Below are 12546 nucleotides of genomic sequence, written 5' to 3' on the forward strand. Positions count from 1 at the left end.
TCTTCTCCTTCTTCTTCGGGGCACTTAAACGCGCATTACCACCAAAGTTCCCTCTAAGGCTCTGCTCTGCGCACAGAAGATCTAAGCTGCGCACTCCATCAAATTCCATCTTAACTCCACACAAAATAAACATTACAATTTATTCTGTATGATTGTGGGATGCAACTGTGAGTGACAGGTGACAACAAGCGGCCACAACAGATAATGATCGTCAAAACTGTTGAATTATTTTAACGTCTGTCGAGACGCTTTAAGGACAGGAATTCCATCGACCACTTTATGAGCAAAACTGTTTATAATCGGTTGTAACCACACTAAAATTAAAAACAAAAACGTATATCTAGCAAAACTATTCATTGTCTGCCGTACACAGCAGGCTTAAATCAACTCTTTGTTATCTGTCATATCAACAACAGCACCAACGCATTCATGGCACCTAGCCACTGATGCGTTTAAGGCCACACAAAAAGTCAGACAATTCCAACACCCCACAAAGTGTAAATTCCAGGTCGTTACACTATGAGTCCTCAATCGGATGTGTGCTTATTTGACAGTCGTTCATTAAGAATGTTAATTTCTGAATATTAGTCATGAAATGTTGTTACTAGATAACAGAAATGTTAATACAAAATATGTATTTTACAGACAGAAAGTTACATGACTGTACACTTTATCCCATGCTTACATCTCATTGTGCAACATGTGAATGTTTGTCTAAAAGGAGTACAAACATACAATACCAGTAGCTCATGAATAACAAGATTGTTTTGTTGTTATTATATTCAATGTAAGTGGGCCAAATCATCTACCGTATTTTGCGGACTAAAAGGCGCACTTAAAATCCTTTTTTTTCCCCCCTCAAAACTCGGTGCGCCTAATGTAAGGAATAATTTTGGTTTTGCTTGCCGACCTCGAAACTATTTTATTTGGTACATGGTGTAATGATAAGTGTGACCAGTAGATGGCAGTAAAACATAAGAGATACGTGTAGACTGCAATATGGTGGCAGTCACACACAAGAGATATGTGTAGACTGCAATATGAATCAAGTAAACAAAACCAACATTTTATATGTTCCATTGAAAATATAGAACATTACACACGGCGCTCAAAAATCTATCAAAATGTTTTAGTACGACTTTGGTAAGCATGAAGCCGCACCGCTTGATGGAGTGTACTGTGCTTCTACATTCTAGTATTATTATGGTGTGTGTATAAGGTAAGACATTATATCTGACGTTTTGGGATCGGCATACACTACCGTTCAAAAGTTTGGGGTCACATTGAAATGTCCTTATTTTTGAAGGAAAAGCACTGTACTTTTCAATGAAGATAACTTTAAACTAGTCTTAACTTTAAAGAAATACACTCTATACATTGCTAATGTGGTAAATGACTATTCTAGCTGCAAATGTCTGGTTTTTGGTGCAATATCTACATAGGTGTACAGAGGCCCATTTCCAGCAACTATCACTCCAGTGTTCTAATGGTACAATGTGTTTGCTCATTGGCTCAGAAGGCTAATTGATGATTAGAAAACCCTTGTGCAATCATGTTCACACATCTGAAAACAGTTTAGCTCGTTACAGAAGCTACAAAACTGACCTTCCTTTGAGCAGATTGAGTTTCTGGAGCATCACATTTGTGGGGTCAATTAAATGCTCAAAATGGCCAGAAAAAGAGAACTTTCATCTGAAACTCGACAGTCTATTCTTGTTCTTAGAAATGAAGGCTATTCCACAAAATTGTTTGAGTGACCCCTAACTTTTGAACGATAGTGTATACTCCGAAAAATTCGGAAATTAGTACCGCGATACTATACTAGAACCGGTATACCGTACAACCCTAACCAGATGTTTTATTTTGTTGATGTGTCTTACTTCCTGTCCATCTCTACCCATCTGTCAGCGGCCTTCCTTCGACACTGGGTAAAAATAGAAGCCTTGTGTAGTTGCTCCGGAGAGTGTTGGAGATAAGCAAGTTCCACTGTGCAACGTAAGCGGACACCACAGACACCTCCATAATATCAGTCCAATCCTCCCTATCGGCTTTCCCGTCTTCAAAACGGATACAACTCATCTGGGTCCCAGGCCGTTGCGACCTAGTAGGCAACGACCTTGCTCGGCTCCTCCCCAAGATGACAACCAACTCAATCGATCAACTCGCCATGCAGTCATCCGTAGTAGATGCCTCCTTCCCCCCTTCCAACCATCTCCGTCTCATCTCCCTAACATTCCACAAACCCAACCCACGAATGGGTTAGGGTGTGTTTTGTAATTATTCATGAATACCTCCAGAACTTTCCCAGTGATGTACTTCTTGCAGCTCTCACACTGGATGCCGAACATGGCATGGTAGTCCATCTCGCAGTAGGGGATCCCATCCCTGGTGTCGATAACAAGAAAATACCAGCACAGGTTAGCCAACTTTGACTTGGACTCATGAAAATACAAAACCAGTGAATTGGCACGTTGTGTAAAATGTAAATAAAAGCAGAATACAATGATTTGCAAATCCTTTTCAACTTATATTCAACTATATTACACTGTAAAGACAAGATATTTAATGTTCGAACTGAGAAACTTCTTTTTTTGTTCTTGCAAATAATCATTAACTTACAATATAATGGCAGCAACACATTGCAAAAAGTTGGCACAGGGGCATTTTTACCACTGTGTTACACGGCCTTTCCTTTTAACAACACTCAGTAAACGTTTGGGAACTGAGGAGACACATTATTGAAGCTTTTCTGGTGGAATTCTTTCCCATTCTTGCTTGATGTACAGCTTAAGTTGTTCAACAGTCTGGGGGTCCCTGTTGTGGTATTTTAGGCTTCATAATGCTGCACACATTTTCAATGGGAGACAGGTCTGGACTACAGGCAGGCCAGTCTAGTACCCGCACTCTTTTACTACGAAGCCAAGCTGTTGTAACACGTGCAGAACGTGGCTTGGCATTGTCTTGCTGAAATAAGAAGGGGCGTCCATGATAACGTTGCTTGGATGGCAACATATGTTGCTCCAAAACCTGCATGTACCTTTCAGCATTAATGGTGCCTTCACAGATGTGTAAGTTACCCATGCCTTGGGCACTAATACACCCCCATACCATCACAGATGCATGCTTTTTAACTTTTTGCCTATAACTGTTCGGATGGTTCTTTTCCTCTTTAGTCCGGAGGACACGACGTCCACAGTTTCCAAAAACAATTTGAAATGTGGACTCGTCAGACCACAGAACACTTTTCCACTTTGCATCAGTCCATCTTAGATGAGCTTGGGCCCAGCGAGGCCGGCGGCGTTTCTGGGTGTTGTTGATAAATGGCTTTAGCTTTGCATAGTAGAGTTTTAACTTGCACTTACAGAAGTAGCAACTAACTGTAGTTACTGACAGTGGTTTTCTGAAGTGTTCCTGAGCCCACGTGGTGATGTCCTTTACACACTGACGTGATGTAGAGCTGAAACGATCCCTCGAGTAATTCGATTACAAAATACAGTATATTCGAGGAATATTTGCTGCCTCGAGGCGTCGTTAAGTTTTTTCTACGGCATTTTGCCTCGTTTAGTAAACAGTAGTCAAAGCTCACGTTTCGCACGGACTGTTTAGGTGTTGCACAGCGTGTTTACGTCACAGATAATACCCCCCCTGCACTGCACAACACCGCTCTTTTAAATACGCTTGAGTTTAGAAAACTTTTTCGACGACATACACTACCGTTCAAAAGTTTGGGGTCACATTGAAATGTCCTTATTTTTTAAGGAAAAGCACTGTACTTTTCAATGAAGATAACTTTAAACTAGTCTTAACTTTAAAGAAATACACTCTATACATTGCTAATGTGGTAAATGACTATTCTAGCTGCAAATGTCTGGTTTTTGGTGCAATATCTACATAGGTGTATAGAGGCCCATTTCCAGCAACTATCACTCCAGTGTTCCAATGGTACAATGTGTTTGCTCATTGGCTCAGAAGGCTAATTGATGATTAGAAAACCCTTGTGCAATCATGTTCACACATCTGAAAACAGTTTAGCTCGTTACAGAAGCTACAAAACTGACCTTCCTTTGAGCAGATTGAGTTTCTGGAGCATCACATTTGTGGGGTCAATTAAACGCTCAAAATGGCCAGAAAAAGAGAACTTTCATCTGAAACTTGTCAGTCTATTCTTGTTCTTACAAATGAAGGCTATTCCACAACATTGTTTGAGTGACCCCAAACTTTTGAACGGTAGTATAACTCGCAATGGCAGACGCCGCAGAAAGCAGTGGACAAGAGCCATAGCAAAACGAGGGAATTAAGAAGCGACAAAAGTTGTCTAAGGTGTGGGATCACTTCACACTAAAATCGAAGGACAACGCAGTCGTATGCAAACATTGCAAAGTGGAGCTCGCATACCACAATAGCACAAGTTCGATGCTGCAGCACCTGTCGAGAAAGCATCCGATTTGAGGGACGTCCAGAGGTGAGGTAAGTCATCTATTATCAAATGTAAACGCAAAAGTTGTGTTAGTAAAATAAATTTTATTTATTATGATATCCAGGGTGTGTTGTCTCACTCCCGCAATGTCATTAAACGCCGCCAAAAGGTGTTGAAAACTAACAAGGCTATTGAGCTGTCGTGTTCAATTAGCCTTTAATTAGTAACAACGCGAAAGTAGTCCTGCAAAGTTATTCGGGTTATTCAAGTCATGGAACCACATGCTACTTGGATAGCTTGCACTTGCACCCACTATAGTCTCTATAGCAGTGGTTCTTAACCTTGTTGGAGGTACCGAACCCCACCAGTTTCATATGCGCACTCACCGAACCCTTCTTTAGTGAAAAATAAATTAAAAAATGTTTTTCAAATTCAAGACAAAGTTATATGTTTTTGGTAACACTTTAGTATGGGGAACATATTCTAAGTAACAAAGACTTAATTTAGAGTTTTTTGGACACTAGGGGAACATATTCTAAGTAACAAAGACTTAATTTAGAGTTATTTGGTTATGGTTAGGGTTAGAGGGTTAGGGCCAGGGTTAGAGGGTTAGGGTTATAATAAGGCCATGCAGAATAAGGCATTAATAAGTACTTAATAATGACTAGTTAAGAGCCAATATGTTACTAATTTGCATGTTAATAAGCAACTAATTAATGGTGAATATGTTCCCCATACTAAAGTGTTACCATGTTTTTTTACTGGTGCACAAAATGAACCGTGCATGAACATCGCCTTGTTCAAAGAACAAAACCAACACAGTGCATAAACTCACAACAAATTACACACCTGCAAATCAGTGTGACTTTCTGCTGTTGCCATATCCGTAATACGCCGATAGGGAGAAGTTTTTATTTACACGATGAGTCGGGTGTGTCTTGACCTCCGCCGAACCCCTTAGCCCGACTCACCGAACCCCTAGGGTTCGATCAAACCCAGGTTAAGAACCACTGCTCTATAGCATAGGCGCCGATCTACATTTATGCCAGTGGGTGCTCGGCCGGGCGGTAAATCTGGGGCTACTTTTCTGAGCATGCACGGTTTTTGCTTGGTGGTGACTCACCACTGGTTGCACATTTCAAACGCAGTATTAAAGGCCTACTGAAAGCCACTACTACCGACCACGCAGTCTGATAGTTTATATATCAATGATGAAATCTTAACATTGCAACACATGCCAATACGGCCGGGTTAACTTATAAAGTGCAATTTTAAATTTCCCGCTAAACTTCCGGTTGAAAAACTCCTTTGGATATGACATATGCGCGTGACGTCACGACGGCAACGGAAGTATTCGTACCCAATGTGTCACCATACAAACTGCTCTGTTTTCATCGAACAATTCCACAGTATTCTGGACATCTGTGTTGGTGAATCTTTTGCAATTTGTTTAATGAACAATGGAGATTGCAAAGAAGAAACGTGTAGGTGCGATCGGTGTATTAGCAGCGGACTACAGCAACACAATCAGGAAGTTGTGTTGTGTTTGAGCTGGATAGCAGACGCACTACCGTGAGTACAGCTTTGGCTTCCAAACATTTGATCGCTTGCCCGTACGTGCGTGTCGCTATGTGCATGTCACTTACGTAACTTTGGGGAAATATATGTTTCTTGCCGACTCTGATGGCGGCCGGGGTGTCGTCGAAAGCTACAACGCCCGCCGCCGCTCCGTAGTTAGCTTCAATTGTTAAGCTTCGCCAAGCTGGAAATTATTAACCGTGTATTTACATGTTCATGGTTTAATAGTATTGTTGATCTTCTGTCTATCCTTCCAGTCAGGGTTTTTTAAAATTTTGTTTCTATCTTTTTTTGAGCCCGATGCTATCACGTTAGCTCCGTAGCTAAAGTGCATCAACGATGTATTGTCGTGGAGATAAAAATCACTGTGAATGTCCATTTCGCGTTCTCGACTCTCATTTTCAAGAGGATATAGTATCCGAGGTGGTTTAAAATACAAATCCGTGATCCACAATAGAAAAAGGAGAGTGTGTGGAATCCAATGAGACCTTGTACCTAAGTTACGGTCAGAGCGAAAAAAGATACACCCTGCACTGCCTCTAGTCCTTCACTCTAACGTTCCTCATCCACGAATCTTTCATCCTCGCTCAAATTAATGGGGTAATCGTCGCTTTCTCGGTCCGAATCTCTCTCGCTCCATTGGAAACAACGGGGAATTGTGAGGAATCCTACCTCCTGTGACGTCACGCTACTTCCGGTATAGGCAAGGCTTTTTTTTATCAGCGACCAAAAGTTGCGAACTTTATCGTCGTTGTTCTATACTAAATCCTTTCAGCAAATATATGGCAATATCGCGAAATGATCAAGTATGACACATAGAATGGATCTGCTATCCCCGTTTAAATAAAAAAAAAAAATTTCAGTAGGCCTTTAAAGGCACTACCTAATTCACTTTTTATTTTTGATATAATAAAAACTTTTCTTATTGTTTTATTTTTGATACTAGTAAGAATATAGTTTTATTTTAACTTTCTCAGGGAATATTAATTTTGAACTAATTATATATACATGTGTTTTCATCTCAAACATGTTATGATGGCAAAATGAACATTGATTACTATGTTGCATGCAAAGAATGCAATGAACTGTATTGCATTCTTAAAATGTAAAACTGTTGTCGTCATTATCAAGTGGTTTGTCTTTTTATATTGCTTATGTATTGTTGGCAGGTTGAAAACAGCTCAGCGGATTTGCGTGGAGAAACCACCATTTAAACGGCACCGTATAATAATCATCAAAAACGCACGAGAGACAAGAACTTCGTTTATGCGGTCACACCACACAGCACATAGGGCCGTGAACGCACCTGTTTTTGTTAGCACACACAAATTGGCACAATCAACCACGGACGAATTTCAGCTGTGTGCATACTTGCCAACCTTGAGACCTTCGATACCGGGAGGTGGGGGGTAGGAGGGGGGGGGGGGGCGTGGTTGGGGTGTGGTTAAGAGGGGAATATATTTAAGCTAGAATTCACCAACTCAAGTATTTCATACATATATATATAGATATATATGTATGAAATACTTGACTTTCAGTGAATTCTAGCTATATATACTGTATATATATATATATTTATTTATTATACATATAAATAAAAGAAATACTTGAATTTCAGTGTTCTGGATTGTCCTGTTTAAGAGTGTCACAACATTGTTGTTTACGGCAGACGAACTGCTTTACGGTAGACTAAACGTGACTGCTGTTGTTGTGTGTTGTTACCGCGCTGGGAGGACGTTAATGAAACTGCCTAACAATAAACCCACATAAGAAACCAAGAACTCGCCCTCGATCATTCTACAGTTATGACGTCATTGGGCAGGCAAGCTGTTTATATTGTGGGAAAGCGGACGTGAGAACAGGCTTTCCCCACTCAGGTCCGCTGGAGGCCACGCCCCCTCCAGCTCCGGCTGAATACCGGGAGTTTGTCGGGAGAAAATTTCTGCCGGGAGGTTATCGGGAGAGGCGCTGAATACCGGGAGTCTCCCGGTAAAAACGGGAGGGTTGGCAAGTATGGCTGTGTGTGTCAGCCTTCAATAATGAAAACAGGCGTTTAGGAAATAAAAGACAATTAGGCCAAATGCAATAATTGAGGGCACATCTTAACATGTATAATTAAACCTTAATGAGGCAAAAATATGATTTATTCGATTACTCGATTCGGGATATTCGATAGAATACTCGATTACTAAAATATTCGATAGCTGCAGCTCTACACTGATGTCGCTTTTTGACGCAGTACCGCCTGAGGGATCGAAGGTCACGGGCATTCAATGTTGATTTTCGGCCTTGCTGCTTACGTGCAGCGATTTCTCCAGATTCTCTGAACCTTTTGATGATATTACGGACCGAAGATGGTGAAATCCCTAAATTCCTTGCAATAGCTCGTTAAGAAATGTTGTTCTTAGAGTGTTGGACAATTTGCTCACGCATTTGTTCACAAAGTGGGGACTCTCGCCCCCTTCTTGTTTGTGAATGACTGAGCATTTCATGGAAGCTGCTTTTATACCCAATCATGGCAACCACCTGTTCCCAATTAGCCTGTTCACCTGTGGGATGTTCCAAATAAGTGTTTGATGAGCATTCCTCAACTTTCTCAGTCTTTTTGAAACATGTTGCAGGCATCAAATTCCAAATAAGCTAATGTTTTCAAAAAATAAAGTTTACTAGTTCGAACATTAGATATAATAATAATAATAATGAATTGCATTTGTAACGCACTTTACATTTGTTAAAATCTCAAAGTGCTACAGAGTATAAAAATAAAAATAGAAAGTAAGAATATATAATAAAAAATTAAAATAGAAATGAAATCATGACACACAAACAGAAACGTAGAAAAAATAGAAATAAAAAGCATGAAATCACTGGATAAAAAACATATAAGCAAGCAGTGCATTTAAAAACAAGAAGGCAGAGAAATTAGGCAAAAACTGTGCTAAAAAGGTGGGTTTTTAGTCCCTTCTTAAAATGGTCGACCGACTGTGGTGCTCTAAGATGGTCGGGGAGAGCGTTCCAAAGTGGGGGAGCGGTCGAGCAGAAAGCCCGGCGGCCCATAGATTGTAACTTTGTCCTGATGGGTTTGAGCAGGTTAGTGTTTGAGGAGCGGAGGTTGCGGGTAGGGGGTTGAGGGGAAACTAGGTCCTTGAGTCATTGAATATCTTGTCTTTGCAGTCTATTCAATTGAATATAAGTTGAAAAGGATTTGCAAATCATTGTATTCTGTTTTGATTTATCATTTACACAACGTGCCAACTTCACTGGTTTTGGGTTTTGTAAGTAGTATTCTAATCGTAATGTGGACTTACTTGCTGATGTATTCTGCGTTGAGGACCTTGTTGCACACTTTGCACTTGAAGCAGCCCAGGTGCCAGTGCTTGTCCAGTGCAACCAGGGATTGTTCGTTTGTGAACTCCTTCCCACAGCCGCAGCAGTCTACAACAAAAAGCGTTAGCATTTACCAGTCACAGGGTCGTCAATGACTGACAATATACTGACTATGGACGGCTTGTATGGGCGCGGGACTGTGGACAGGAAGAGGTTGGGTACAGTTTTGGCAAATACACTCCTTGCCGTTGAAGGTCACTCGGTCACCGGCTGGAAATGGCTGCCTGAAAATAAAAAAAACAAGGCAAAAATATACAACACATACAAATATCAGTAAAAAGCTCCACAACATAAAAACAATTCATCGGGGGCCATACTTTAAAATCACACAAAAATTATTTGTGGCACATTCATGACTGCAGAATATGTCTAAATATTATATTTTTTTAAAACAAAGGTTTTTGGTGCAAAATACACAAAACGTTTATCGTTAGCTAACTTTACATTTTTATTACAGATGTCCGCAGGCCGATATTATCGGACGATAAATGCTTTCAAATGTAATATCGGAATTTATCGGTATCGGTTTATTTTTAATTTTTTTTTATTAAATCAACATAAAAACACAAGATACACTTACAATTAGTGCACCAACCCAAAAAATCTCCCTCCCCCATTTACACTCATTCACACTCATTCACACAAAAGGGTTGTTTCTTCCTGTTATTAATATTCAGGTTCCTACATTATATATCAATATATATCAATACAGTCTGCAAGGGATACAGTCCGTAAGCACACATGATTGTGCATGCTGCTGGTCCACTAATAGTACTAACCTCTAACAGTTAATTTTACTCATTTTCATTAATTACTAGTTTCCATGTAACTGTTTTTATATTGTTTTACTTTCTTTTTTATTCAAGAATTTTTTTTAAATGTATTTATCTTATTTTATAAATTTTTTTTAAAAAGACCTTATCTTCACCATACCTGGTTGTCCAATATAGGCATAATAATGTGTTAATTCCACGACTGTATATATCGGTATCGGTTGATATCGGTATCGGTAATTACCGTAAGAGTTGGACAATATCGGAATATCGGATATCGGCAAAAAGCCATTATCGGACATCCCTAATTTTTCTCATTCGCCATGTTTTCATTTTTCATAACCTTGCCAAAATAAAATGAAAGCATGTGTTAATCACAAAGATTATTATTCAACACGTAAACCTTAGACTTAATTCAGGCTGATAAGAACAATTAACACTAACTAAATATACCACATAAGAAGAGACTCAAATAAGAGATGAAAAATACATTATGTTGTGCTAAAATAATTGAACTAAATTAATGATGCATATGTTTCTGAACTAAACTACAGCTTCACCACCTTAGTCATCATTTTTGCGCTTAAGAAACTTTTTTATGACTTTCGCTCCAGACTTCTTCTGTTTGTCCGAGATTGTCATTACTGCCGCAAGTGGTGGAAAAGCATATTACGACTGACTACCACTACGGCCCACAGCTGAGAAACAGATATTTTTGGTGGCCCTATGTAGGTGAACATAAAAAAAAAAATTCCAAAGAGGACCTATGATTCTAATCTACATTTAACAAACTCTCTTGTGGTTGAGGTCATTTGTACACTATTGGATATGCCTTGGAGTAGATTTGACTCCACAGTCACATTTATAATCTATTTTGTGGACGCCCCTGCTTATTTCAGGAAGACAATGCCAAGCCACATTTGTGGAAGCGTTCCCTTCAGATTGCAAATGAAAACCTCTACGACCCGCCCTCCTGTTCTGTCTTGTTTGTTAAATATATTAAGAATATACGTTCCTCCCACCTCCAAAGACATGCACCTGGGGATAGGTTGATTGGCAACACTAAATTGGCCCTAGTGTGTGAATGTGAGTGTGAATGTTGTCTGTCTATCTGTGTTGGCCCTGTGATGAGGTGGCGACTTGTCCAGGGTGTACCCCGCCTTCTGCCCGATTGTAGCTGAGATAGGCTCCAGCACCCCCTGCGACCCCGAAGGGATTAAGCGGTAGAAAATGGATGGATGGATGGACGTAAGACCAGTGTTTTAGTTCACTTTGGAATTCAACAGTGAGGTGCACTTCCTCCTTTAGACAGCGGGAGGCAGCATAACCCAAGTTAGCGGTGCACAACAAGCAGCACCTTTCAGGTCTTGTTTAAACTAGTTTGGTGACGATTGCAAACGTTTTCATCTGCTCAATTTTCATGCCAAGCAAAGTATAATTGGTATGTATCTTTGAGTAGCACTGTAATATTTGTAGTGTAATTGGCTGTGTGTGCATGTCTTTAATGTAAGCATCCTTTCTGCTTGTATGTTTTCAGTTTTACCGTTTTTACGGTCAATAAACCTGTGGACAAGAAGACGTTTTTCAGAGTGTTTGATCAAGAAAAGGTGTTAGGGTAAAGCCAAGATATTCCAAACATATCGAGGGTGGCACAGTATCCAAGAAACTGAGAATAAATATCTTGACGTCGACAATATGACTCTGGCGGTTCCAAGCAGGGGGAGGAGCCTGGCCGACAGCATTTACTAGCAATGACCTCATAGGTACTTCCACCACACTGTGATGTCACACTGGGCTCACGCTTTCAAAAAAGACGCCGAAACACAGCATTCAGAGTAGAGGCTTCCAAGACCAACTTGGGCATTGTTAGAAAATAGACAATAAATCCTCATAGGTCCCCTTTAAAGTTGGGGTTAGGCTTATTATAACATTTGTATGGCCAGACACTTTGAAAAAAAACCCGAAGTTGACTGACAAAAATTTGAAAAATAGTACTGTATTTTCCAGAATATAAGGCGCACTTAAAATCCTTTTTTTCCCCTCAAAACTCGACAGTGCGCCTTGTAACCCGGTGCGCCTAATGTACGTAATAGTTCTGGTTGTGCTTACCGACCTCGAAGCAATTTTATTTGGTACATGGTGAAATGATAAGTGTGACCAGTAGATGGCAGTCACACATAAGAGATAGGTGTAAACTGCAATATGATGGCAATATGACTCAAGTAAACAACACCAACATTTTATATGTTCCATTGAAAATATAGAACATTACACACGGCGCTCAAAAATCCATCAAAGTGTTTTAGTAGGACTTTGGTAAGCTATGAAGCCGCACCGCTTGATGGATTGTACTGTGCTTCAACATACGAGTATTATTATGGTGTGTGTGTA

The 12546-nt window shown here is 40.0% G+C and overlaps 1 protein-coding gene across 1 annotated transcript in view; it reads right to left on the reverse strand.

Annotated features, from left to right (window-relative positions):
- ablim2 (actin binding LIM protein family, member 2) overlaps nt 1-12546 on the reverse strand; it is a 94751-nt gene that overhangs the window by 48431 nt on the left and 33774 nt on the right. The window contains exons 4-6 of the mRNA XM_062066213.1: nt 9494-9606; nt 9304-9430; nt 2292-2385 (exon numbers count right to left, since the gene is read on the reverse strand). Coding sequence (XP_061922197.1) covers nt 2292-2385; nt 9304-9430; nt 9494-9606 — 334 coding nt within the window. The remainder of the gene's footprint in view (nt 1-2291; nt 2386-9303; nt 9431-9493; nt 9607-12546) is intronic.

Source organism: Entelurus aequoreus, linkage group LG12 (genome assembly GCF_033978785.1).
Source record: "Entelurus aequoreus isolate RoL-2023_Sb linkage group LG12, RoL_Eaeq_v1.1, whole genome shotgun sequence".
NCBI lineage: Eukaryota > Metazoa > Chordata > Actinopteri > Syngnathiformes > Syngnathidae > Entelurus > Entelurus aequoreus.